Here is a 27,731-nt window from a genome sequence, read left to right on the forward strand (position 1 = left end):
GTACAACAAAGTAAATCAGCCATACGCATACATATATCCCCATATCCCCTCCCTCTTGAGCCTCCCTCCCACCCTCCCTATCCCACCCCTCTAGGTCTTTGCAAAGCACGGAGCCGATCTCCCTGTTCTATGCAGCTGCTTGCCACTAGCTATCTATTTTACATTCGGTAGGGTATATATGTCAATGCTATTCTCACTTTTCCCCAGCTTCCCTCCCCACCCCCGTGTCCTCAAGTCCATTCTCTATGTCTGCATCTTTATTCCTGCCCTGCTGCTAGGTTCATCAGTACCATTTTTTTTAGATTCCATACATATGCATTAGCATATGGTATGTGTTTTTCTCTTTCTGACTTACTTCACTCTGTATGACACACTCTAGGTCCATCCACCTCACTACAAATAACTCAATTTCATTTCTTTTTATGGCTGAGTAATATTCCATTGTATGTATGTACCACATCTTCTTTATCCATTCGTCTGTCGATGGACACTTAGGCTGCTTCCATGTCCTGGCTATTGTAAATAGTGCTGCAGTGAACATTGTGGTACATGTCTCTTTTTGAATTATGATTTTCTCAGGTTATATGCCCAGTAGTGGGATGAGCAAAAAACCTTTTAATGCTTGAAAACTAAACTTCATACTTGATGGCGTTGGTGACAGATGTTCTCTGTGGTATAGTATTTAGCACAGCGTTTACCATGCTGAACACGGTGCTTGGTGCTTGATCAATACTCAGTAAATATACATTGAAAGAATAAGAGGTGAAGGATTATTTTTACAGTCTGTGTAGCTCTAGAGAAGAAGATTTGTCTCAGACAGATTTTAGGAGATCTACCGGACAACTATTTTATATGTCTCCTCAGTTTAAAAAAAATTTTTTTTAAGCCACATAAAACTGTTTGTAGAGTATGAATCCCAAATGTATTTTAACCAAAACCTTTGGATTTTTTTGTCTTTACTTTAGGTTAGTTTTCTCAGATGAGGAAGTGAGCTTGGGAAGTGAACCAGGTAAGATGGTAAATTCATTAAAATGTGAAATGATCACATTTAAATGTCAAAACAGTTTGTTACACCCTTTGGGGATTGTGTTAATATCCATTCAATTAAAAAATGTTAAGTCCCTTTGTAAGTCTCTTCTGTACAAACTTGAGTTCACCTTTTTTTCGCAGCTTTATTGAGGAGCTGTAATTGACATGTAACACTGTAAGTTTAAGGTGCACAGTGTGATGATTTGGTATATTTTAGTATTGCAAAATGATTTTCACCATAAGATTAGTTAACACATCTATCATCTCACATAGTTACCATATTTATTTTGGGCATAAGAACATTTAAGATTTACCCTCTTAGCAGTTGTTTTTAACTATAGTTACCATGCTATATGTTAGATCCCCAGAACTTACTCTTCTTATAACTGGAAGGTTGTACCCTTTGGCCAATCTCCCCATTTCCCCCATCCCCCAGGCCCTAGCAACCACCAGTCTACTCTCTGTCTCTAGGAGTTCGGCTTTTTTAGATCTCACATTTAAGTGAGATCATAGTGTCTTCCTCTGTCTGACTTATTTAACTTAACATAATGCCCTCTTGAACAGCAGTGAGCCAGTGCAGCAATGAACGTGAGGGTGCAGATGCCACTTCGAGACAGTGATTTCATTTCCTTTGTATATAAACCCTGAAGTGGAGTTGCTGGATCATATAGTAGTTCTATTTTTAATTTTTTGAGGAACCTCCATACTGTTTTTCATAATGGCTATACCAATTTAGACATTCCCACCAACAGTACACAAGGCTTCCTTTTTTTCCACATCGCTACCAGCATTTATCTCCTGTCTTTTTTATACAGCCATTCTAACAGGCGTGAGGTGATATTTCATTGTGGTTTTGATTTGTATTTGATTTCATTAGTACTGTTGAACACCATTTCATGTCCCTATTGGCCATCTATATGTCTTTGGTTGGAAAAATGTCTACTTTGCCTATTTTGAAAATCAGATTACTGTTGTTGGTTTTTTTAATATTGAGTTATATGAGTGCATTATATATTTTAGATATGAACCGCTTATCACATCTGTGCTGTGCAGATATTTTACCTATTCTGTAGATTGCCTCTTCATTTTCTTGATCTTCTTTTTTTTCCCAGAGATTTTTAGTTGGATGTAGTCCCACTTGTTTATTTTTGCTTTTGTGTCTTGAGCTTTTTGTGTCATATACCAAAAATCATTGCCAAGACCAGTGTCAAGGAGTTTTTTTGTTTGTTTGTTTGTTTTTGTGGTACGCGGGCCTCTCACTGTTGTGGCCTCTCCCGTTGCGGAGCACAGGCTCCAGACGCACAGGCTCAGCGACCATGGCTCATGGGCCTAGCCGCTCCGCGGCATATGGGATCTTCCCGGACCGGGGCACGAACCTGTGTCCCCTCCATCGGCAGGCGGACTCTCAACCACTGCGCCACCAGGGAAGCCCTAAAATGTCTTTTGATTGGAGAATTTAATCCATTTATATTTAATTATTGATAGGTAAGGATTTACTAATGCCATTTTGTTCATTGTTTTCTGACTGTTTTGTAGTTCCTTTGTTCCCTTATTCCTTTCTTGTATCTTCCTTTGTGACTTGATGACTTTTTGTGGTGGTATGCTTTGATTCTTCTATCTTAACTTTTTATGTACCTATTACAGGATTTTTTTGGTGATTACCATGAGGCTTACAATAAAATGTCTTATATTTATAACATTATTTTAGGCTGATAACAAGTTAATTTGATAACATACAGAAACTAGACTTCTACTTCTCCTCCCCTCACATTTTAGGTTATTGATGTTACAGTTTACATGTTTTTTACATTGTGTGTCCAATAACAAATTACTATAGTTTTGTTTTGTTTTTTTTTTTTGCGGTACGCGGGCCTCTCACTGTTGTGGCCTCTCCCGCTACGGAGCACAGGCTCCAGACGCACAGGCTCAGCGGCCATGGCTCACGGGCCCAGCCACTCTGCGGCATGTGGGATCTTCCCGGACCGGGGCACGAACCCGTGTCCCCTGCATCAGCAGGAGGACCCTCAACCACTGCGCCACCAGGGAAGCCCACTATAGTTATTTTTAATATGGTTTTTTTAAACTTTTAAACTGGAATTGAAAGTGATTTATGCACCAATGTTACAATATTACAGAATCTGACTATGACTATATATTTACCTTTACTGATGAGTTGTACACATTTCATGCATTTTTACAAGGTTAATTTGCATCCTTTTATTTCAGCTTGTAAAGTGCCCTTTAGCATTTCTTGTAAGGCAGGTCTAGTGGTAATGAACTTTCTCAACTTTTGTTTGTTTGAGAAAGTCTTTATCAGGTCTTCATTTCTGAAGGACAGCTCTGCTGATACAGTATTCTTCATTGACAGGTTTTTTTTTTTTCAATATTTTGGATATATCGTCCCACTCTCTCCTGGCCTGCAAAGTTTCTCCAGAGAAATCTGCTTATGGTTTTATAGGGTTTTCCTTGAATGTGACGAGTCACTTTTCTCTTGCTGCTTTCAAAATTCTGTCATTGACTTTAGACAGTTTAACTATAATGGGTCACAGTCTCTGGTTGGGTGAAGTTGCTGCCCCTGCTCTCAGGTGGTGGAGGTGGGCAGGCTACTTGCTGGGCTCTGTGTTCAAGCAGTTCTGCTTGCTGGGCTCTGTGGTAAGGTGGTGCTGTGCTCTAGGGTCAGACAGTGTTACTAGCTGGGCTTTACAATCACCTCCAGTCAGGCAGGGTCACTGGCTGTGCTCCCTCACCAGATGCTGCTGCTGCCTGGCCTCTGTATGCAGGTGGGGCTGCAGCAGGGCTTCACAATCTGATGCAGCCTCAGCCTGCAGAGCCACAGGCTGAGTTTCATAATTGGGCAGGACTATGGCTGTGCTCGGCTTTTGGGCAAGGTCGCTGGCCAGACCTCCTGGTAGGGTGGGGCCTCATACTGTACCCCACAGTTGGGGGGTGTCATTGACTGGGCTCCCTGCCTAAGTGAGACTGCAGGACGTGCCCAGCAACTGGGCATGGACGTAGGCTGGGCTTTGCTGCCAGGCAGGGCTATAGACTGGGGTGTGCTGCTGGGCAGTACTGTGAGCTAGGCTGGGAGGCTCCCCAGCGTCCCTTTTAGGGCATCCTGGTCAGGTGGGCTGGGGCCATGCTCCCCTGTTGGGTGGGGCTGCTGACTTGCTTCCCTGCCTGGGCAGGCAATAGGATATGCTCTGCAGCTGCCCCAGGTCTCAGTCCAGGCTTCCTGGTCAGGCAGAACTGGAGGCTATGCTCAGCAATGAGTTAGCTTTCAAGCAGTTCCTAATTAGAGGGTCCAGTTATCTTCTTTAGGGAATTCTGGTCTTCTCTAAGATAGGTGTTTTAGTGTAGATATTCATTTCACAGGGTTGTATGATTGTTTCAAAATTATCCTCATATTTAAATTTGTGTTCTTATTTTTTTTTGTGTTCTTATTTTTTAATAAATATATATTATATGTACAGTCAACATATATATGAATTACTCTAGCTTTGGAGCCAGAAAAATCTGGGTTTGAATGCTGGCTTTTTTTTAAAACAAGTCATTTATGCCTCTCATTTTTCTTATCTGAAAAATGAGTCATACAATCCTGCCTTGCAGGACATCAGGGCTAGATATATTTATCAACTATATAGCACACAGTAAGCATCCAATAAATGTGATAGGTATTTTTAAGTATACACATAAATACAGACCATATTGATAAAAGAAACTATTTAAGAAGCTATAATAATCATGAGCTCATATATCTAACATACCTTCAGACTTATGTTAGCTAATTCCAAGGTTAGCTAATTTTGCATGCATAATCCTGTACCTAAGTAGAGAACATTTTTTTTTAACAGTCATAAGTGAAATATAATGGACATTGTTGTAGTTTCACCATCCATCTATAGTATTATTTTGTCTTTTAAAGCCTGCTGTATCAGCAGTTATATCCTTTCTTTTATTGAAGTATAGTTTATGTACAATATTATATGTTACAGTGTACAACGTAGTGATTCACAATTTTTAAAGGTTATGCTCCATTTATATTGGATTGGCCAAAAAGTTATTTCGGGTTTTTCCATAACATCTTATGGAAAAACCCAAATGAACTTTTTGGCCAACCCACCAGTTATTGTAAAATATTGGCAAAAAAATAAATATATATATAGGCTATATTCTCTGTGTTATACAATATATCCTTATAGCTTTTTTACAAAGCTATATAGCTTTTTTACAATATATCTTTATAGCTATTTTACATGTAATAGTTTGTACCTTTTAACGTCATACCCCAAACTTGCACTTCCCTCTACCCTCTCCCTACTGGTAACTACTAGTTGGTTCTCTATATCTGTGTGCCTGGGTTTTTTTGTTATGTTCACTAGTTTGTTGTATTTTTTAGATTCCACGTATAAGTGACATCATAGTATTTGTCTTTCTCTGTCTGACTTATTTCACTTAGCATAATACCCTCCAAGTCCATCCACATTGCTGCCAATGGCAAAAATAAACTCAAAATGGATTGAAGACCTAAATGTAAGGCTGGAAACCATAGAAGTCCTAGAGGAAGACATATGCAGAACACTCTTTGACATAAATCATAGCAATATTTTTTGGATTCATCTTCTAAAGCAAGGGAAATAAAAGCAAAAATAAACGCATGGGACCTAATCAAACTTAAAAACTTTTGCACAGCAAAGGAAACCATCGACAAAATGAAAAGGCAACTTATGCAATAGGAGAAAAAATTTGCAAATGATATGACCGATAAGGGGTTGTTATCCAAAATACATAAACAGCTCATACAACTCAACATCAAAAAAACAACCTAATTTAAAAATGGGCAGAAGACCTGAATAGACATCTTTTCGAAGAAGACATACAGTTGGCCAACAGGAACATGAAAATATGCTCAGCATTGATGATCATCAGAAAAATGCAAATTAAAACTATAATGAGATATCACCTCACACCTGTCAGAATGGCTATCATCAAAAAGACCACAAATAACAAATGTTGGTGAGAATATGGAGAAAAGGGAATCCTCGTACACTGCTGGTGGGAATGTAAATTGGTGCAGCCACTGTGGAAAAACGTATAGAGGTTTCTCCAAAAACTAAAAATAAGGCTGCCATATGACACAGCAATTCCACTCCTGGGTATATATGCAAAAAAAAACCCAAAACAATTATTCAAAAAGATACGTGCATTTCAATGTTCATAGCAGCATTACTTACAATTGCCAAGATGTGGAAGCAACCTAAATGTCCATCAATAGATGAAAGGATAAAGAAGATGTAGTATATATGTACCCAGTCATAAAAAAGAATGAAATTTTGCCATTTGCAACAACATGGATGGACTTAGAGGGTATTCTGCTAAGTGAAATAAGTCAGAGAAAGACAAATACTGTATGATGTCACTTATATGTGGAATCTAAAAAATACAACACACTAGTGAACATAACAAAAAAACCCCAGGCACACAGATATAGAGAACCAACTAGTAGTTACCAGTGGGGAGAAGGAGGAGGGGAGGGGAAAAATAGGGCTAAGGGATTAAGAGGTACAAACTACTGTGTATAAAATAAATAAGCTACAAGTATACATTGTACAACACAGGGAATATAGTCAACATTTTATAATAATTATAAATGGAGCATAACCTTTAAAAATTATGAACCACTATGTTGTACACTTGTAACATATAATATTGTACATCAACGATATTGCAATAAAAATTTTTTTTAATTAAAAATGGTCCTGGGGCTTCCCTGGTGGCACAGTGGTTGAGAGTCCGCCTGCCGATGCAGGGGACACGGGTTCATGCCTGGGTCCAGGAAGATCTCACATGCCGCGGAGCGGCTCGGCCCGTGAGCCGTGGCTGCTGAGCCTGTGGGTCCAGAGCCTGTGCTCTGCAATGGGAGAGGCCACAACAGTGAGAGGCCCGGGTACCACAAAAAGAAAAAAATGGTCCTAATAATAGTTGAAGATGTAAAAATCTTGGATTTTTTTTTTTTGTCATTCTTTTTTTTTTGCCACACTGCATAGCATGAGGAATCTTAGTTCCCCAACCAGGGATTAAACCCTGGCCCCAGCAGTGAAAATGCCAAGTCCTAACTCCTGGTCCACCAGGGAATTCCCTACCTTGGAGGTTTTTTTTTTTTTTTTGGTCTCTGTCTATACTGGGTTGCAAATTAGGTAGAGACATGGGAAACAGACTCTAAGAAACTGGCTCCTAGTGTAGTAATAGGGCATAATTTATCCCAATATAGGCCCAAAACTTAGAGATAATTTTTTAAAAAAATGTTTGCCTATGGGTTTTTTGTTTGTATGTTTGATTTTTTAATGTTAAACATTAAAAAAATATGCTGTCTTTTAAGTACGTATGTTTGATCTTTCCCTTCATATGAAATCACTACTGTAAATGAGAAATGTGGAGATGCTGCTCACAGCTATGCACAGCTCTTAGAAGAATAAAGCAGCCTTTGAATTAAAAGTACAACATACCCTGTTAGGAACACAGATTTGAGCCAGGCTGTCTGGTTTGAACCTGAGCTCCACTGTTAATTAATTGTGTGACCTTGAGCAAGTTACTCGACTTCTTGCCTTACTAGTGCCTCATCTGCAAGGTGGGGATGCCATGGTTATGGTGGTATCCGGTAGGGTTTTTATGAGGATCACCAAGGTTAACGTGCACCAAGCCCTGAGAAAAGCGCCAGGCACTCAGTAAGCTCTGTAGCCACATTAGCTGTTACTATTTCCAGGTCCCCAAACCATGCAGTATAGGATATGGAAGTTTGGCACAAAAATTGCATCAACTTCACAGTTTTGCCAAGTGTCAGCTCGTCTTAGAGCATCTGTCCAAGGCCTGTGCTAGGCCCAGGGAACACAGAGATGACCAGCTCCACTCCTCCACCAGGAAATCCTGAGTCTGATACAGACATGAGCAAATAAACCAGTAGAAGGCAGCATGGGGAATATTACCCATGTGTTATTAACTTGAAAAATTATAATCCTCAAGGAATAACCTCAAGTAATAATGTATTGTTAAGTGTATTTGTTTTCTATTGCTATGTAATGAATTATCACGGATTTGAAAAAAAAGCACAACATATCCAATCATTTATTCATTCATTCAACATAAAATGAATACCTGGGGCTTCCCCAGTGGCGCAGTGGTTGAGAATCCGCCTGCCAGTGCAGGGGATATGGGTTCGTTCCCTGGTCCGGGAAGATCCCACATGCCGCGGAGCAACTAAGCTCGTATGGCACAACTACTGAGCCTGTGCTCTAGAGCCCGTTAGCCACAACTACTGAGCCTGCGTGCCGCAACTAAAGCCCGCGCACCTAGAGCCCGTGCTCCACAACAAGAGAAGCCACTGCAGTGAGAAGCCTGCGCACCACAACGAAGAGTAGACCCCGCTCGCCGCGCGCAGCAACGAAAACCCAACACAGCCATAAATAAATAAATAAATAAGAATATCTGTTGTGTCAGAGACGTGAAGAGCAGGCAGAACAAAATATAGTTGACCCTTGAACAACGTAGGGGTTAGGGACACCAACCGCCTCCCCACCCCTACCCTCTGGCCGCCGTGCAGTCGAAAACCCACATGTAACTTTTGACTCTGCCAAAATTTAGCTACTAATAGCCTACTGTTGAATGGAAGCCTCACCGATAACAATCAATTAACACATATTTTGTATGTTATATGTATTGTATACTGTATTCTTACAATAAAGCTAGAGAAAAGAGAAAGTTATTAAGAAAATTATAAGGAAGAGACTTCCCTGGTGGAGCAGTGGTTAAGAATCTGCCTGCCAATGCAGGGGACACGGGTTCAAGCCCTGGTCCAGGAAGATCCCACATGCCACGGAGCAACTAAGCCCATGTACCACAACTACTGAGCCCTCATGCTGCAACTACTGAAGCCTGCGCACCTAGAGCCCGTGCTCCACAACAAGAGAAGCCACCGCAATGAGAAGCCCGTACACCGCAACAAAGAGTAGGCCCCGCTCGCTGCCACTAGAGAAAGCCCACAAGCAGCAATGAAGACCCAATGTAGCCAAAAATAAATTAAAAAAAAGAAAATTATAAGGATGATAAAATACCTTTACAGTACTGCGCTGTATTTATGAATACAGTACATGTACATTGTTTACAAGATGGGTCATCTATCAGTACCTACATCAATATTGTCTTACATAATAGAAAACACTGTAGATATTATATGTATTACTAACACTAGGCATCAAAAATAAAAAGATAATGTGAAAAAGATTCATATTTATTTACAGGTGTAACGATTCATGCGTCTCTAACAAAGAAGCAGCAATATGATTGCATTATTGTAGCCTAGTGTAACTGCTAGACTGTTTGGATGCCTTCGGTGTTAACTCTGGGGCTCTGGATGGCCAGGGGCATTGTCCAATTTCAAAAGAACTTTAGAAGTCAGTCCCTTCCTGGCAAGGAACTTCCTGACTTCAGGGACAAAGCATCAGTGAAACCGATTCAGAAAAAGGGTTTTCATGGTCCAGTCCTTCTTGTTGTGCACCAGAAGACTGGCAGCTGGTGTCTACCTTTTCCCTTCAAGGCTTGGGGGTTGGCAGCTTTATAGATGAGGGCAGTCCTGATCATGCATCTGACTGCATTTGCACAAAACAGAAGAGTTAGCCTATCCGTTCCTGCCTTAAATCCTGGTGCTCACTCCTCTTCCTTACTAATAAATGTCCCTAGTGGCATTTTTTTACCAGAATAGGACAGTTTTGTCTGTATTAAAAGCCTGTTCAGGCAGATATCCTTTCATATCAATGATTTTCTTAATGTCATCTGGGAACTCGTCTGCTGTATCTTTTTCAACACAGTTTCTCCTGTTATCTTGACCTTTTTTAAGCCAAACCCCTTTTTAAAATTATCAAACCATCCTTTACTGTCATTGAATTCTCCAGCATTAGATCCATCACCTTCCTTTTGCTTTAGATTGTCATATAATGACTTTGCTTTTTCTCAAATCATATTAGTCTATAGGTACGCCTTTCTTATAGCAATCCTGCACCCACATAAAAGCTGCTTTTTTTTTTTTTTTTTTTTGCGGTAGGCGGGCCTCTCACTGTTGTGGCCTCTCCCGTTGCGGAGCACAGGCTCCGGACGCGCAGGCTCAGCGGCCATGGCTCACGGGCCCAGCCGCTCCGCGGCATGTGGGATCTTCCCGGACTGGGGCACGAACCCGTGTCCCCTGCATCGGCAGGCAGGCTCTCAACCACTGCGCCACCAGGGAAGCCCAAAACTGCATTTTTAATACGAGATAAAAAGGTACTTTACCAAATGTGTGAGGTTTTTGCACCTGCTGGCACAGCTGCAGTGATGGCTTCATGAATTTCCTTTTGTTTTTTTTTACAATGGTCCTTACCCTGGATTCATTTATCTTGAAATGGGCAACTGCAGCTGCATACCTCAATCTATGATACATACCAAGCATTTCAACATTTTCTTGTAATTTTCTGTGCTTCTTGGAAGCACTTCCAGCATCACTAGTGGCACTTCCTATGGGTCCCGTGGTGTTATTCAGAGTTTACAGTATTACCGTAAACATGAAAAAGACGCAAGACTTGAGAGATCAGTTTTTACTGTGATACACAATTTATTGGAGAAAGGAAATGGTCGTGTGGCGATGATTAGTGTCACACGGCATTTTAAGCTGATACTCCCAACACTTGAACTCACTACAGTAGCAACCGGAGGTGGCTATGAAATTACTACAGTTAATTTTATGCAGTTATGATTTAATTACTGCATCTTTACGTTTGTTTACATTTCTCTCAGCTGCAAACTGTGCCATATCAATGATGTGTGCATAAGTTTTGATAAATTTTAACTTTTTATAATAGATCTGTGTGTATTTTATGGTGTAAATGATAAAAAGACTAGTATGTATATATATTTTATGCATTCATGACATACCTAATTTTTCTTAATGATTTTGATATTTCTTGACTGTGAGGTTCTTCTGTGAGTTTTTTCAAATTGTCACAAATCTCCAAAATTTTTTCCAGTGTATTTATTGAAAAAATCCACATATAAGTGGACCTGTGTAATTCAAACCCTTATTGTTAGGGTCAGCTGTATAAAATGGCCTTTCGGAGACTATAGAATGAGAACAAATCCACCAAGGAAGGAATAGGCTTTGGAATGTGAAAAACTTTATTTAACTGAGGTATAATTGACATATAACATTGTGTTAGTTTCAGGTGTACAACATGATGTTTGGCTATATGTATACACTGCAAAATGATCACCACAGTAAGTCTAGCTAACATCCATCCTCATACACAGTTACAAATTTTTTCTTGTGATGAAAACTTTTAAGATTTACTGTCTTAGCAACTTTCACATATGCACTACAGTATTAACTATAGTCGACATGCTGTACATTACATCGTTATGACTTATTTATTTGGAAGTTTTGTGCCTTTTGACTCCCTCCGCTCATTTTGCCTCCACCCCTGCCTCTGCCTCTGGCCTCCAGCACTGTTCTCTACATCTGTGAGCTCGGGTTTTGTTTGTTCTTTAGATACCACATATAAGTGAGATGGTACAGTATTCGTCTTTCTCTGAGTTATTTCACTTAGCATAATGCCCTCAAAGTCCATCCATGTCATTGCAGATGGTAAGATATCATTCATTTTTTTATGGCTGAATAATGTTCTATTGTATATATGAACCACATTTTCTTTATCCATTCACCCATCGTTGGACACTTAGGTTGTTTCCATATCTTGACTATTGTAAATAATGCTGCAATGAACATGGGGGTGCATTTAACTTTTTGAAATAGTGTTTTCATTTTTTTGGATAAATACCCAGAAGTGGCATTGTTGGATTATATGGTAATTCTATTTTTAAATTTTTTGAGGAACCTCCATATTGTTTTCCATAGCCACTGCACCAATTTACATGGAATATGAAAACTTTTAACTTTCAAGAGGGCATAGATATAACAGAGGACCTGAATACCTGTGGGTATTACAAATTTATTTGTGTATATATATATAGTATTATATATATACATATGTGGTTTTTATATATGGTTCTTTAAATTTTTAGATATATGTATTATAATCTGATGTGGTCAATTGAACAGTTTGGTCACATTATCATAAAATACTATAGTAGGGGGGCTTCCCTGGTGGCGCAGTGGTTGAGAGTCTGCCTGCCGATGCAGGGGACACGGATTCGTGCCCCAGTCCGGGAGGATCCCGCATGCCGCGGAGCGGCTGGGCCCGTGAGCCATGGCCGCTGAGCCTGCGCATCCGGAGCCTGTGCGCCGCAATGGGAGAGGCCACAACACTGAGAGGCCTGCGTACCGCAAAAAAAAAAAAAAAAAAAAAAAAACCATAGTAAATAAGCATGCTAAATTTCTTCTTGTTCAGCTATCTTTTATGTGCTTTTGTTTCAGCAACTGAAGATCACAAGGAAAAACATTCTGGAATAAGAGAATTTGGAGCACCTCAGTTTTCTAACTCTGAAAATGGTAAATTATAATTTCACTATATATATGGATAATTTATTATTTAAAATTCTTTAGTTTTTATTTAATATTTATTTCCATAACATGAAAATCTGTATAGGTCTCTACACAGGAATGCAATCCTATGCTTCTACTTTGTAGCACATGCCAATGGAAATGAAATAATTGCTTATTCTGTATGTTTTGGCCCTGTGGAATGTATCTCTGTAACTGTGAGGACATGTGGCACTGTGTTTATCTTACTGTCTCATGTGTCTCTACCATCCAGCAACGTAGGTACTCAGTAAATACTACCTTGAATGTCTCTGCCAAGCATTGCAAACATTTTCTCCTAGTTTGTCTTTCGACTTTTCCTATAGTTGCTTCTTGCCACGAAAAAGTTTTAAACATTTTATGTAGTCAAATTTATTAATCTTTTATTTTATTGGATCTGGTTTTTGTCATATGCAAAACCGAGGTTAGAGGAGTTCGTTTATGTTTTCTTTTAATATTTGTATAGTTTTATTTTTTATATTTAGATCTCCAATTCATTTGGAGTTTATTTATGCAATATGGCGTTAACAGTGGATTAAATGTTATCTTTTTGCAAATGGCTATCCTTTATATTATTTTTTTAATGCCATGTTTGCCCCAGTAATTTGAGATAACTTCCAATCATATGCTAGATTTCTATATGTATTTGAGTCTATTTCTGGACTTTCATAGAAACTTTTTTGTGTGTTTTTGTATCTGGTGGGACTAGTATCTTCCTCTTCGTTTCATTATTTTCTTAACTACTCTTGCATGTTTATTTTTCAATATGAGTTTTATATCAAACTGTCTAGCTCCATAAAAAAATTCATTGATATTTTTATTGTGATCACATTAAATAGGAAAACTGACAGCTTGCTGATGTCAAGACATCCTAAGCAGAAACAAAGGGCATCTTTCTATTAAAGTTTACTTGTCTATCTTTCTGATATAGTTTTTTCTTAGAGGTTTTGAACATTTCTTGTTAAGTTTATTTCTGAATATTTTATTTCTTTTATTGCCGTTATAAATGACATTTTCTTTCCATTTTATCTTTTAACTGGTTATTATTTTGTGTATTGATACAATTTTTGCATGTTAACCATATATCCTGCTACCTTGCTGAACTTGCTTATAGTTTGAGTTAGTTTTATCATTGATTTTCTGGAACATTCCAGGTATACCATCATGTCTTCTGCAAATAGAGATAGTCCTGTTTTTTCTTTATCAATTCTTGTGACTGTAATTAATTTCTTTTGTTTAATTGCATTGGTTACTACCACCAGAACAATGTGAAATAGTATTGTTCCTGATCTTAGTGTCAATGCCTGTACTGTTTCTGAATTAATTAAGACGCTAGCTTTTGGACTGAGGTATATATTTTACAGTGTTAAGTATCCATACATTCCTGTTTTCTCAAGAGTTTTTATTAGGAATGATTGTTGAATTTTGCCAACAGGTTTTTCAGCATCTATGCCCTGTGAAAACATCTAGGCCTGTGATTTTTTGTGTTTTCTTCTCTATGGAAATTGATCTGTTTAAGCTTTCTATCTGTACTGGGACCAATTTTAGTAAATTATATTTTTCTCAGAAATTATTCATTTTGTCTAGGTTTTCTAATTTATTTACATAGAGTTGTACAAAATCTCTTGATTTTTTAACAGCTTTATCAAGGTATAATTTAAGTACCATAAAATTCACCCACTGTAAGTATAAAATTCAATGACTTTTAGTAAATTTATAGAGTTGTGCAACCATCACAATTGACTATTAGACTATTCCCATTACCCCCAAATTCTCTCATGCTTGTTTGCAATTAATCCTTCTCCTACTCCCCCACTCCCGCCAGGCTAGAGCGAATTTTCATCTGGCTGAATTGAGAAGTGGGTGGAAGAGAGTGGTTCTTAGTTCAAGTCTTTCATTCTTTTCTAAATTTTAATAGATTTTCTTGAGTAAATGTTTCTACACTTGGTGTGTGTCCTTGGAACAACTTCCAGAGACTTTAAATGGTTGTTTTTAAAATCATTTTCACCAGTTACTTAAAACTGACGTGCGGGTCCCTAGACCTCATCATTCTATCATGCTGGAAGCCCCTATGTTTCATTTTTATTGATAATGATAAATAAATATTTATTTATTAATGATATTTTATTGATATTTAGGGTCATGATTTTTCATGTTAGTTGTTATTTAAATATCCCATGGATTATGATATGAAATGTCTTCTTTATCATTTTTCTGAAATTCCATTACCCTTCCAACCAAGAATTGTTTAATAGAAGGTATAAAAATGTGCAAGTGGAAGAGATTTTTATCTTTCTGGTTTCATTAAAAAAGTTGTCTCATTTTATTGCATTATAATCAGAGTATGTTGTTCGTAATATTTCTATTTTAAGAAACTGTTTGTGTGTGTGCCTTAGTTATAATTGATTTATGTGAATTTTCAGTGTGTGCCTGAGAAAAAGGTACATTTTCTGTTAGGGTTTTGCTTATATTCAAAAGTAACTACCGTGTTTTTTTATGCTGTTTAGATCTTTTATATCTTTACTTTTGTCCTCTTGGCCTGTTTTTTTACTGAGAGTAGTATATTAAAGTCTCCTATTTTTAATTTGTTTCAGTTTCTCCTTGCATTTCCTGTTTCTGTCTTACATAGATGGTTGCTTAATTATTTTATACATAAATATTCATAACTATTAATATTTTCATTGTGAAATGTGGTCATTTTGATCTGTAGCCTACCTAATTAGAAATTATTTTCACATAAACTCCTAATCAGTTTAATTGTTCATTAAAAATTATGTTAATAAAGTATGAGCACAATGAAACAAACTTGATTTGCCCTATATCCTACTCTCATTTCCTCAAAAAGAAAAAAACCATTCTGTTTTTATATTCACTCAACAGTTGCAAAAGACGTACCAGTAGATTCATTGGAAGATGATTTTGAGAAGGAATTCTCATTTCTGAACAGCCTCCTAAGTCCTGGTTGTTGGAGTGCTAGTGAATTTTCCCAGGAATGCCAGGCTGTCTTTGGGAGCCCCAAGGCCAGTCTTACATCCCAGGAGCCTTCTGGGGGGTCTGAGCCTCTTGCTCACTCCTCAGGATTCCTTCCTTCACAACTCTTCGACCTTGGCCTTCATGCTGCTGGAGCTTTCAACAGTAAGTGTCTATGCAACCTTTGGATACCCTTGAATTGTTGTATCTTTTTTTTTTTTTTTTTTTTTTTGCGGTACGCGGGCCTCTCACTGTTGTGGCCTCTCCCGTTGCGGAGCACAGGCTCCGGACGCGCAGGCTCAGCGGCCATGGCTCACAGGCCCAGCCGCTCCGCGGCACGTGGGATCTTCCCGGACCGGGGCACAAACGCGCGTCCCCTGCATCGGCAGGCGGACTCTCAATCACTGCGCCACCAGGGAAGCCCGAATTGTTGTATCTTTGTGAAGCAAAAATATGTGCCTGTGGATGCTGAAATCAACAAGGAGATTGAGTTAGCTTCTGTACTACTAGATAAAATCTGCAGTCACACCAGTCAACGGGAAAAATAAATATCATTGGAGTCTGTCAACGAGAGTGAAATAAGGGCTGCTTTCCTGCCACCTCCACTAAACCCCACATTTTTTCATTGACTTTCCCAGGTGTCTTCTCTACATAGAAAATCAGTGTCTTGTTTAAAACTCTTGACTTGCTAAGTTACCCTGCCTAGGGCAAGTGATACTGTTTGTTCCACCTAGCAAAACTCGATGTGTTCTCTTCCTATGGGCTCAGAGTTAACAAGAGCAAAAGGAATAGGTCTGGAGCTGGTTCCACAGCAGCCTTCAGGGCAAGGCAGCGGGGATGGAGGACTGTGGTGGAAAGCTGGGAGCAGGAAAGGGTCACCTGCTTTGCTTATATGTCAAGGACTCTCTCCACTCACCTGCTATTCCACCATCCTGTGTCCAACCCAACACTTTGGGAATCATTTTGCTCCCCACTTCCATATTGGTTCCGAAGTCCTGTCAATTCTGTTTCTAAAACGTGTCTCAAATTTCCCACTCCTCCTCCTCTGCCCTTTAGAACCTCATTTGGTTTCCTGGGTTACTGTGACTCCTCCTAACAGGTCTCCCAAACCCCAATTCGTCTTCCATGTTTCCTCCAAAGTTCTCTCTCTATGAAGCAGATTCAGATGTCAGCACCCTGCTTACATTTTTCAAAAATAAAGCACCATTGGCCCCAGGATCAAACCTGCCTGTGCCTGCATTTCCACCCTTATCTCCTACCTTATTTCAAAATACCTGCTATTTTCGGTAACCGTACTGTTTCCAGACCCTTCTGAGGCATCTTTGTTCATGCCCCTCTTTGGCTGTAATGTTCTCTAATAGAGTGTGGACTTGGGCCCAAATATTAGGTTCCCATCCAGTGTTTCCTCCGCCACACCAACCTTGAGGACTCCCTCAGTACTGCCAAGTGGAAATGCTTTCTCCCTCCTCTGGCCTCCTGCAGTGCTTTACTGGTTTTCATGGATGTGATCATAGTTCTTTTTTTAATATAGATTTTATTTTTGTTTATTTTTGGCTGCATTGGGTCTTCGTTGCTGCGCTAGTTGCGTCGAGCAGGGGCTACTCTTTGTTGCGGTGCGCGGGCTTCTTTCTCATTGCGGAGACTTCTCTTGTTGCGGAGCATGGGCTCTAGGTGTGCTTCAGTAATTGTGGCTCATGGGCTCAGTAGTTGTGGCTCACAGGCTCTAGAGTGCAGGCTCAGTAGTTGTAGCGCATGGGCTTAGTTGCTCCGTGGCATGTGGGATCTTCCTGGACCAGGGCTTGGTGTTGGCAGGCGGATTCTTAACCACTGCACCACCAGGGAAGCCCTGCAATCATAGTTTATCCTGCCTTATATCCCTGTCTTTCAGCCTCACGGCACCTCACGGTGTCTTAATGCATTGTACTTTGTATTAAAATAATTATGTTCATACTTTATCTGCAAGACCATCATGCTTTATCCAATCTTCAAGCACCTCAAGGGCATGATCTGTGGGGTGATTTATCTTGGTGCTTTCTATGACAGCAGCATAAAAGTTAGCTCAATAAATAAAATAAATATCAGTTAAATAATGACTCAGTTAAGAATTGGTTAAATAACCTAAAAGTAAGAATGGACCGTACTATTTGATAACGAGTCCCCCTGTCTAGGATAATTCAGATGTTTTGCTTGTGGTAAAATTTTAGACAGCAGCTATTCTCGTGTGGCATATCGATGGCCCAATAGTTATAAAGATTTACAAACTGATTCACTGTCTGCTATGAACTCCTGCTCTCTCTCCTTCACTTGCCACATCACCAGCAGCTCTGGACTCTTCTCTTATTTTCTGGCCGTACAATATCAACAGGATTTCTGCACTAGTCAGAACGTCTGTCTTGGTTCCTGCCTGCAGGCTGACGGGATATTCCCACGTAATAGCCAAGGCAATTGTGTTTGAGTGTCTTGCTGAGTCATCAGGCAGTTTAAACTGTTAAAACTTCTCCCCGCACAGGACTCTTCCTACTTCACTAGTCTCTCCTTTATGTCTACCTCTTTTTCTCCTGTGATGTAGACCAGGAAGATGAGCTGCCCTGAGGGTTTAAAGATCTATGTTCTAGGAGCCCCAAGTAAGAACTTGGGCCTCAGATGATCTCTACTGTACAAGGAAGGTAGTAGGCCAGATAATCTAAGTTCCTTTCTAGTGCTGTGTTTTAATTATAGTATAAATACGTTTTCATGTTACAGTAGACATTGCCCTGTGTTACTAGTATTCATAATGATACTTTTTAAGGAGTATATCATATTTCATCACATTTGTCCACCATAATACACTTAATTCCTTCCTTATTGTTTCTACTTTTTCATGTTATAATGCTGCAATAAACAAAATCATGCATGTACTTTTTCCTTCAGTTAAATTATTTCCTTAAGATAAATTTCTAGGAATGGGATTACCAAGTCAAAGGGTATAAACCTATTATTCATAGGTTTCAGGATTCTAATTGTCATGTTTATTTCCTCTCTTCCTGACTCCTTACAGCTTCTCTTTCTACACCTTATCCATTTGCCATTGTTTTAAAGAAAAAAGGCTTATATATTTATTTCAGAACCACTTTGCAAAATGTAAGAAAGTCTAACTCTAGCTGGGACTAAACTTAGATGATTTGAATAAAATTCATAATAGCAGATATATGTCTTATACTGTGGAATATTGCCCTGGTACAAAGATTGGAGGACTTTTATTAGATATTTTCCCCTTTTCCTGTTTTGCTGATGCTACTTTCTACTTGATTAATAATGGATAATTCATTATTTCTCTTTCCCCAGGCTGGGCCTCCCAAGGGGGATTAGAACTTCCTCTTTCACACATTGATAACCAGTCAGTGCCTTCACAGAGTCCAAAGAAATTAACAAAATGTAAGTTATTTACTTATATTATCACAAGTAATATGCCATCATATTAACAATCAGTCAAATTCAGGTAAATTTAGAAAAGGACCATGTTACAGTCTTCACCTCATATTGTCCAGAAAAGTACTTTGTTAATAATGAATTAAAATGAAAGCTGTATCTAGCTATCCCTCACTGTGGAAAGAATTGAACAGAAATTGTGAGCTGCCATAGTAAACTAAATTCTGTACCTTAATCTTTTATATTTTGTGTTAAGGTTTGTTGATAATGGATAATACCATTAGGGATAGAAGATGCCCTTTGTTTACAGAATGCCTATTGACAAAGAACGTGCCCAGGGTCTTAGCATAAGGCCTGGTACGTAGTAATTGCTAATATATATTGAGTACTTACTATATATATTTTTTAAATTTATTTATTTTTGACTGTGTTGGGTCTTTGTTGCTGTGCCCGGGTTTCCTCTAGTTGCAGTGAGTGGGGGCTACTCTTCATTGTGGTGCGTGGGCTTCTCAATGCAGTGGCTTCTTTTGTTGCGGAGCACGGGCTCTAGGCATACTTACTATATTTTGTCTGCGGAGCTGGTCCATGTTGTAATTACCATGTAGGATATACATAGAAAATTGACACATTCTCTGTCTTGCAGGATCTTAGATACATATTAATCTTAGTCACTGATGCTGATTTACCTTTTTAATTGGACATAATTTCAGACGTACAGAAATATTTCATAAATGAAAATGGCACAAAGAACACATGTATATCCTTTACTCAGATTCACCTGTTGTATTTTACCCCGTTTGCTTTATGCAGGCTTGTGTGTGTGTGTGTAATGCGTGTGCTATTTTATCTGAACCACTTGAGGGTAAGTTACATACACCATGACCCTTTACCCCTTAATGCTGCAGTTTGTGTTTCCTAAGAATAGGTATATTCTCTTGCACAACCATAGTATGGCTGTTAATATTAACGTAATCCTTTTCTATGATCCACCATGTATGTGTATTCCATTTTTGTGAGTTGACTCCATAATGTCCTTTATGGCACTGTCCCCCCCTGGGACAGAGAGTCTAGGGTCATGTATTGTATTCAGTTGCCATGTCCCTTTAGTCTCTTTTAATCTGAAACATTTCCACAACTTCTCTTTGATTTCTGGACATGGGCATTTTAAAAGAATATAGCCCCTCTGGTCCACTGTTTTTTGTTTTTAATACACTGCTCCTTATTTCAGTTTTATTTGAGGTCTCCTTATAATTAAATTTAGGTTATTCGTTATCCTGAATATATCTAGTCAGGTTATCCTGACGAGAATACACATAGGTGATGCTCCTTTCTCAGGGTTTCACATCTCAAAGTTATTCCTCTCTCCCTCATGGGTGTTGTTAATGTTGACCACTCTATCAAGGTGTTGTCCAGTTTTTCTCCTATACAATTACTATTTTGTTTTATTTGATCTTCCCTTGCAATTACTAAGCAGTCTGTGGGGAGACACTTTGCGACCTTGTACACGTCCTGCTCTTTGTCAGAATTTCCACATAGATTTAGCATCCATTGTTGCTTTTTGCCTCATTCAGTCTTTATTGTGATGGATGAAAAGTGATTTTTCCAACCCTAGCACTCCCTCCACTTTTGTTTATTGTAAAAACACATAACAAAATTTACCATCTTAACCATTTTTTTTAACATCTTTATTGGCATCTTAACCATTTTTAAGTGTACAGCTCAGTAATGTTAAGTATATGCACATTGCTGTGAAACGGATCTCCAGAACTTTTCATCTTGCAAATCTGAAACTCCACCCATTAAACACTAACTCCCCATTCTCTCTCCCCAGCCCTGGTAACCACCGTTTTACTTTCTGTTTCTATGAATTTGACTACTTTAGATACCTCATATAAGTGGAATGTATTTGTCTTTTTGTAACTGGCTTATTACACTTAGCATAATGTCCTCAAAGTTCATCCAGGTTGTAGCATGTGACAGGATTTCCTTTCTTTTTAAAGTTGAATAACATTTCATTGTATGGATATACCACATTTTGTTTATCCATTCATCCATTAATCATTTTTAAAACATCCTTATTGACATATAATTCACATGCTATACAATTGGCTCCTTCCACCATCCATCAATACCCTGCTGTAAACAAAAAAATACCTTCTTCCCCATTTACGAATGTATTTATTGTCAGAATAGATTCGTATTTTTTCAATGGTTTATAATCACTACTGTACTTAATCATTTTGGTGCTCAAATTGCCCCTGTGTTGACCAGTGGGAGCCCTTTCAGGCTGACTTCTGAATCCTTGTGGTATCAATATTTTAAATTTTTCAAATAATTTTAGTCCTACAGAAAGGCTTGCAAAAATACAAAATATTTCTATATGTTTTCACCTAGATTTCACCATGTTCACCTTAGTCTCTCTCTATGTGTGTAATATGTATGTAATTTCTTCTGAACTGAAATTATTCTGAGACTAAGTAGCAGGCATAATGCCCCTTTACCCCTAAACACTTAAGCATCTGTTTCCTAAAAACAAGGACATTCTGTCACAAAATCACAATTCAGTGATCAAAATCAGAAATTAACATTGCCACACTGCTATTATCTAATCTATAGACCTTATTCATATTTTGTCAATTGTCCCACTAATGTATTTTGTAACAAAGAAGATTTTTTTCCTAGTCCAGGATCACACACTGTATTTAGTTGTCAAGTCTCTTTAGTTTCTTAATCTGGAAAAGTTCCTCAATCTTTGTCTTTCATCGTTTTGGCTTTTTTTGTGGTGTACAGGCCATTTGTTTTGTAGAATATTCCTTGAGTTGGGTTTATCTGATGTTGTCTCATAATTAGACTCGTGTTATGCATTTTGGCAAGACTAGCAGCACAGGAACGATGTTGTGTGTTCTTAATAAACCGTATCAGGAGGCACATGATGTCTATTTTGTCCTATTGCTTATAACGTTAACTCTGATCACTTGGTTAAGGTGGTGCCGGCCAGGTTTGTTCACTGTCAAATTACTATTATATTTTTCCCTTTGTAATTAATAATTATCATGTGGAAAAATATTTTGCAACTGTGCGAATGGCTTATTTCTGAGTATCAAAGTTGCACCCGCTAATTTAGCATTCGTTGATAATTCCTGCGGTGGCTGTTGCCAAATGGCGGTCTTCCATCTCCTCTCCCCTCCGCCTTTATTAGTTACGTTCTACTATATGGAAAGGCTTTGTCTTGTCCCTCATTTTTTACTTATTTGTTGGTATGTATCATTGTGGACTCCTGGAACCCTATTTTAATTCTTCCTAATGCTTTGGGATAAATCGATTGGGGAAATCCATCAATTCCAAGCAAATCACAGATTCACAGCAGCCACTTCTGAATACAGCCATCCCTTAGGGATTCAGACTATTCATAATTATAGTTTTCTCTTCTTAAACTCAGTAAACTGAATTGTGCTAAATTATTAAAAATAGAGACTATAAAAGTGAGTAAATTTCAGAATTGAACACGAAAAGGCTGAGGTATTGGGAAAGCTGCTATTTGCCTATAATCCTTTGCTGTACAGTAGAAACTAACACAACATTGTAAAGCAATTATACTCCAATAAAAATTTAAAAAATAATAAATTATATGACCATTACTTTACAGATGAGGAAGCAAGGGCCCCTGAAGTTAAATGACTTGCCCATTATTACTTATTAGTAGGTAGTATACCCAGGACTCAAAGCCAGAATTTGTGTGGGTATCACTGACACTACCTTGGGGTTCCCAGAAGCAGAACTGGACACACAATGCAGCCTTTCACTCTGTCCTGATCCCTGAGGCTTGGGATCCCCACAGCCCAAACTCCAGCCCTCTGATCCGTGGAAATTGGTAACCATGAGTGATTATAAGAGAGGGTTGCCTTAGACTCTTCTGAGCAGGACTGCCTTCCATCCTTTGCCCACTGCGTCCCTGGTCTTAGGTCTTTAGATTGTCCCCTGGCTCTCAGCCCTGCTTTCTGGACGCCCTGGCCTTCAAGAGCCTAGCTTTCTGAGATGACCCACTGTCTGCGCCCTGCACAGTTTTTTACTAGTCCCAGCCTTCAGTATAGATGTGTATCCTTGACTATCTGCCACACAACTTGTACACTATCGATATATGCAATTTTCCAGCCAGGTAACAAACAGGAAGTCGTATCCGAGACATAACCCGCTCCATAATATATATATATATATGTATTTTTCCACAATATATTTATCAAAAATTTTAAAGTACACATGGAAATGTGATAGGATTAGGGGATTTTCCCCCCTATGTCTAGTATTTTAATATTACTTTTATAATAAATATAGATTTTAAATACTAAGTTTACAAGTGTAATGTTCCTACTTTGTAGGAACAAAGGTTAAATTCTGAACTTACCTGAGAGCCTTCTACTTCCTGCCTTTTCACTTTTAATCAAGTCCTTTCTCAGAGCAACATGCAATTACTTAAATAGCCTCAGCAAAGCATGAGGTTATTTGCATTAGCTTTTCAAAATTATCCTCAAGGAGACGTAATTGATGTTTATACTTGTCAACTTCTTAAATTTGATTCAAAAGAAGCATCTACTTTAAAATCATAAAAGTGGTACAATAATGTGATTTTTAAAATCTGAGACTCTAATGTGTTTTTTTCTTTTTTAATAGCTCCCAACAGTGGTAACCAAGACATGTCAGCCTGGTTCAATCTATTTGCAGACTTGGATCCGCTTTCAAACCCAGATGCTATTGGACACTCAGATGATGAACTTCTTAATGCTTGACTGAAGTTATGATGCCACTTCGATGGCCTTGAGACACCAATTTTGCAACTTAACTGCCTTTGTGGAAAGGAGTTTATGTTGTCACCCATATACGAAAACCTTGTGTTTGCAAGGTTAGACAGATGGAAAGGACCACGTTTTAATACATTAAGTATCTCTTTAATATCTTGGATTTGCAGCTGTTGATAATATATGGAAAATATTAGAAACTATTGAGTCTGAAATACATACCAAAAGTTAGTTCAAAAATAACAGCTAGGAATAATTATCAGTAGGAGTTGTGTTTATCTGTTTGGAAAGCCTTTTATGTATACGTTGCCTTGCTGGCTGTGAGAATTCTGTATCTAGAGAAAGGACAGCATGTAAACTGGGTTGTGATTGGGGGGTTGGTTTTTAAATAAAACGGTGGCAGGGGGAATTCTCTGTTGTGGAAAATAGCACTAGAACCAGACCAGTTTTTTCTTTAGTTAGAAAGGTAGAATAAAAGATTTGAGAACTCAATTTGCTTCAGTGAAATCACAGAGAAACTTGGTGCTTGTTTTCTCCACTTGGAGGCTAAAATGTAATATTCCTTAGTTTTTTTTCCTTCATACAAAATCATGGACACCCCCCGATTTCATTATTGAATTTTCTTGGGGAAGTAGCAGGATGATTTATTTGCTAAGAAGTCCATCCTTTGCATAAACAGAAAAACCTCTCTTCCCATTTTATAAACCACAAGAATGTCCATCCTATGGTGGTACTTCAGACATTGTCCAAGTGTCTTCAGGCTTGATTCTTCACACATTGCTACTACAATGTACTGTATTCATATGCTTCCTGAAAGAAAATGAGGGGAGGATACTCCCTGAGCAACTGGCAGTAGTGTTCCTGAAATGACCCAGAAACTTCTATCTGAATGAGGAAAAAGAATTCTAATTAACTTACCCTCGTACAGATTTGCAATACTTACTACCCCACATTTCTTGACATGATTTAACCCAGAATGCTTTCTGGCAAAGTTACAGAAAGCTCTATACCATCAGTAAGGGAGTGTTTTTCCACTTTTCTGTGGGTGACATCATCTGAGGCTCTATTTGATTACTAAGGACAAACTTACCCTTAAAAGGTTTAGAGTCTAAGTATTGGAAGGAAGGCTATTTAATGAAGTTAGCATAAGCTAATGAAAACATAGCCACTGTATACACACAGTCACTCAGTTTCCTATTCTTTTTTCCCATCCACCCTTTAGTTCTGAGGCAGTTCACCAGGTGTCTTGTCATCCAGTCCATTGCATCTGCATAAGAAAACATTTTAACTAAGACGTTCACAGTAGTTTTCATTGTACTCCTAGTTCTAAACAGGCTTAATTATTATTTACAAGAGAACTGCTTGTAATCTCTGAGTCTCTGTATACAGAAAAACATTTTTTAGGAATGGAGTAGGGCAGATAAAATGCAGTCCACTTCCCATCCACAACAGTCTGGCCTAACTACAGTCTGAACTGCCCACAAGCTATTTAGAAAACCACAACTGTGGTCAAGTAGTGTGTAGGCTGGAAAGACCGTATCTGAGGGTCAGAAACATGGACTTAAGGTTATGTAAATCCTTCCTTAAAATATTTTCACACGCTTATTCCTATTTCTTTACTTGGTTAACCATTAAGAAGCATTTTGTAACTCTCCCTTTTTATTCAGTTTAATGCCCCAGAATGCAATACTGTCTTTGTTCCACCAAAATTCAATCACCAGGGGTTATAATTATGAATCACTATCTAAATTCTATACCCATGGTTGCTCTGTGCTTTCAACTTTGAAGTATCTCAGAAAATGTTAATTTTATGTCTTGCGTTTTTGCCATTTTTCTTTCATTTTCACTAATGCATTAGTTCAAAAATATTTGTATCGCTTCCTCACATGCATGCAGAGCAGTCCTTGTTATTTCATGTAAACAAAGACACTCAACGCAGAGGAAAATCACTAGTCTCTCCAGGCCCAAATCCCAGACCATGAATGTGAAGGGGATACTAACCCCAATTTTCCAAGAGCAAAGGTTATCAAAAAATAGAAACATACAAGGATTTTTATTCTTCAGTTCTTAATTTCTCTAACATTTTCGCTTTCAACAGAGTATGTAGTTGCTTGTTTAGCCTCAGAGCAACATTAACTGCCTTAGCAAGTCTAGTTATAATTTCAGCAAGTCTGACTGCATTTTTGAAGTGCACATTTAAAACTTTGCTATTAAAATGAAGGTAACTATTCACATTTTCTCAAGATTATTTGAAGCTCAGTCATTAATTTAAGGTCCAGAAACAGAAATTTGGCTATATTACACCTAAAATAGGTATAATAGGAAAGCTAAAATAAAAGACAAACTAAAATAAGAAACCAAGCACATATTCAGTAGGGAGTGACAGGAAGGACAGGATAAACACAGAACAGAAAAGTGATCAGTTGCTTCCTGGTTAAATCTAGAATAACCATTCAATAAGAAGTATATTAATTAACCTTAACCAAGGGTGGGCTGAGAACAACTCTTTCAAATAGATGGATGCTTTTTATATTAAATGGGGGGAAATAGCTATGTTATACTTTTTAATACCAAATAAGAATGCATTTAAACTTAGAAGAGCCCCAGAAGAACTAAAAATTTGCCTAATCTTTCTTCAGCCACTTTATAAGAGAGGTAGGAATACCAGGGCAGATTAAGATCAAATTGGTATAACTTTGTATTTTTTGAAATCTTTCATTAATTGTAAAACATAACTGATGTGATTAGAAACAAACTGTATTTTAACGAAACAGGTTTCAGTATTTGCACAATGAAAAAGTGTTTGTATTTCAACTATGGATATTTCACATAACTATCTTTATAGACCATCTGGAAGTGTAGAGGTCTTACAGCATATGAACAAAGGAAGTTTGAATGTGCTATTTTTCTGAGCCTCTTTTAATAAAGATTACAAGATGGCATAAAGCAAAGTTTATTTGCTCAAGTGTTCAATACAATACAAATCCAGTTATTGTTTCTCTATTCAAAAACTTGGGTTTTACCTCAGGACCATAGTAATAAGAAAGTAGTTTGAATGATACAGATACCACAGAATGAAAATAAAACCAGGGCAATTAATATCTTTGTGAGACTGATTCTTCCTAATTTACTTCATGCAGGAGGGACTTCGTGGCGTAAGATATGGGAAGTAACAGGATGTGTGTTCTTTGTGTAAATACTCTCAGTAACAAAATACAAACAAATAGCAGAATTTTGAGCCTAGAAGCAATAACCAGTGAAATATAAGCCATAACATTTAACCTGATTTGTTGAAGGGAGGAATAAAAAGCAAGGCAGGATTGATTGATCCAGTTATTTCTACCTTCCATAGCACGGGCAGAGCCCTGCATTTCCTTACCTTGAGCAATGAAGCAGACCCAGAATCTTGGCATATAGACATTAAACTAGGAAGGAAACACAAACTTTAAAATATTAACTAATTCAGCAGTATTGAAAGTAATGCATTTAAAACACAACAGTAAGGTATTTAAATATAGCAAAGAAAACCTATAGAACAGGATAGGAAGAAAAACGTTTGTTCGTTAGGATGGGTCACATCCATAAGCCCAACATAAAATTTCTTCCATGTTTTATGTGCCATTTAAAAGAAGACTAAAGAGTTCAGCAAGAACTGTCCTTGGCATCTAAAGTCAAGACATGGTTCTCTAGTCAGTGGTGTAAATAAACCAATGTCCAAAAATAAGTACAACCTGGAGATAAAGGTCTGAGTGGTGTCATCAGGTAAGATTTTGAAGGGCATGTTTTTACATTAAAGAAAAAAGAGTTGTTTTCTTTATCCCAATTCAAAGTAATACTCTCATTTAAAAGTCTGTAAAAGTAGACGACAAAGAAATGATCCACCAACCTACCAAACAGGAATAACTACTGTTAATATTATGTATGAACTAAATTGTGATCCTAGGTCAGGGGTTCCCAACCCCCTGCTGTTAGGAACC

The 27,731-nt window shown here is 38.2% G+C and overlaps 1 protein-coding gene across 1 annotated transcript in view; it reads left to right on the top strand.

The window, feature by feature from the left end:
- ICA1L (islet cell autoantigen 1 like) overlaps positions 1–27,216 on the top strand; it is a 42,553-nt gene extending 15,337 nt beyond the window's left edge. Inside the window, exons 8-12 of the mRNA XM_060016279.1 lie at positions 966–1,009; positions 12,479–12,553; positions 15,464–15,718; positions 18,878–18,967; positions 23,630–27,216. Of these exons, the coding sequence (XP_059872262.1) occupies positions 966–1,009; positions 12,479–12,553; positions 15,464–15,718; positions 18,878–18,967; positions 23,630–23,745 (580 nt within the window). The 3' untranslated portion in view covers positions 23,746–27,216. The remainder of the gene's footprint in view (positions 1–965; positions 1,010–12,478; positions 12,554–15,463; positions 15,719–18,877; positions 18,968–23,629) is intronic.
- Positions 27,217–27,731: the final 515 nt, after the last annotated feature.

The sequence above is a fragment of the Delphinus delphis genome, chromosome 7 (assembly GCF_949987515.2).
Source record: "Delphinus delphis chromosome 7, mDelDel1.2, whole genome shotgun sequence".
NCBI lineage: Eukaryota > Metazoa > Chordata > Mammalia > Artiodactyla > Delphinidae > Delphinus > Delphinus delphis.